This window comes from Polistes canadensis, unplaced genomic scaffold, assembly GCF_001313835.1.
Source record: "Polistes canadensis isolate GaletaPanama2010 unplaced genomic scaffold, ASM131383v1 scaffold_204, whole genome shotgun sequence".
NCBI classification, from domain to species: Eukaryota; Metazoa; Arthropoda; class Insecta; order Hymenoptera; family Vespidae; genus Polistes; species Polistes canadensis.
Genome location: NW_014569751.1, coordinates 42,464 through 43,802, shown reverse-complemented (window position 1 = coordinate 43,802; position 1,339 = coordinate 42,464). Strand labels below are relative to the sequence as shown.

The 1,339-nt window shown below is 24.2% G+C and overlaps 1 protein-coding gene across 1 annotated transcript in view; it reads right to left on the bottom strand.

Moving 5' to 3' along the window:
• Positions 1–714: 714 nt before the first annotated feature.
• LOC106789789 (homeobox protein 6-like) overlaps positions 715–1,339 on the bottom strand; it is a 2,453-nt gene continuing 1,828 nt past the window's right edge. Inside the window, exon 2 of the mRNA XM_014754271.1 lies at positions 715–1,084. Within this exon, the coding sequence (XP_014609757.1) occupies positions 740–1,084 (345 nt within the window). The 3' untranslated portion in view covers positions 715–739. The remainder of the gene's footprint in view (positions 1,085–1,339) is intronic.

Here is a 1,339-nt window from a genome sequence, read left to right as displayed (position 1 = left end):
AATCTTTTACAACCCCCTCATCGTTTAGAAATCACGAGAAACATTCAATTATTTTTGCAATTATTTTAAACATTGTCATAAATTTTTAATGATGAAATTTAACAGGGAACTTAACCGAAACTGTTTTGTTGAGGAACTTAAATAATAACGATCAATTTAACGAAGTTTAGATGTTTTGTGTTTTGAATATTAATAATAAAAAGAAAAATGTATGTCTACTCAATGAAAAAAGACGCTGAACTGTTTAGATTAAGTTGCTGAAGAAGTCCCAATAAAGGGACGAAACGTCCAACTAAATCAAACATAGTTCTACTTCTTTCATGTCCAAGTTCCCTGTTAAATTTCATCATTAAAAATTGTAATTTTTGGACGAGAGAAATACTAAATAAATTGTCATAAATTATAATTTTCCTTTCATTTTATTTTTCATTATTATTATATTAATTCATTTCAATCTTCTCTCTTAAAATAATAAAACAATGTCGACATAAAAAAATACAATTAAATTGGATAAATTATCGAACGTTTCGTCGTCGTGTATGGAAAGTAATAAAAAAAAAAAAATAAATAAAATAAAAATGCATCTCGTTGATAGCAATATCTCTCATTGACAAATTATTATTATTATTATTATCATTATTATTATTTATTTTAAAAAAAGTATAAACGTAAAAATCATTTTAACGACGATGAAATATTATTTAATGTAAAGAAAATAAAACCTACACTCGAAGTGAATTTATTCTTTGGAACATTTAGGGGATGATTCGTTACGATAAGGGTGATTATTTTCATTGACCTTGATATTATCATTATCATTATCATTATCATTATTATTAATATCATTATCCTCGTCTTCTTCTTCAACGTAACTACTATTGTCGTCACTATTATCCGTATCAATTAAAATATATTTTTGTTCATTTGTTTGATCATCTTCGTTGATAAGTATATAACATTTTCCATTGTAACGACGAAGTATTGTTTCGATATTCGATAAATTAGCGACCGTTGTTGTAATATTTTTTGAACAATCTTCTCCTTCGTTGGCATGATGAATACAATCGGTTGGCCTTGTACATATCTGTGTGTATAATATAGTTTTAAATTATTATTAACAATCAATTTCATTAATTTTATTTTCTCGTTAATTCGTATTAAATTATTTTTTCTATCGTTGAAGTATTTTTTTTAATTCTGTTTTTAATATTATATATTTTAAATAATCGGTATAGTTATTTCAGAAATTTATAGATTGCATATTTTTTAATATATATATTATAAATAGAAAGAGATTTGAGGATTTGAGTACTTTCACTCAAATAGAAAGAGATTTGAT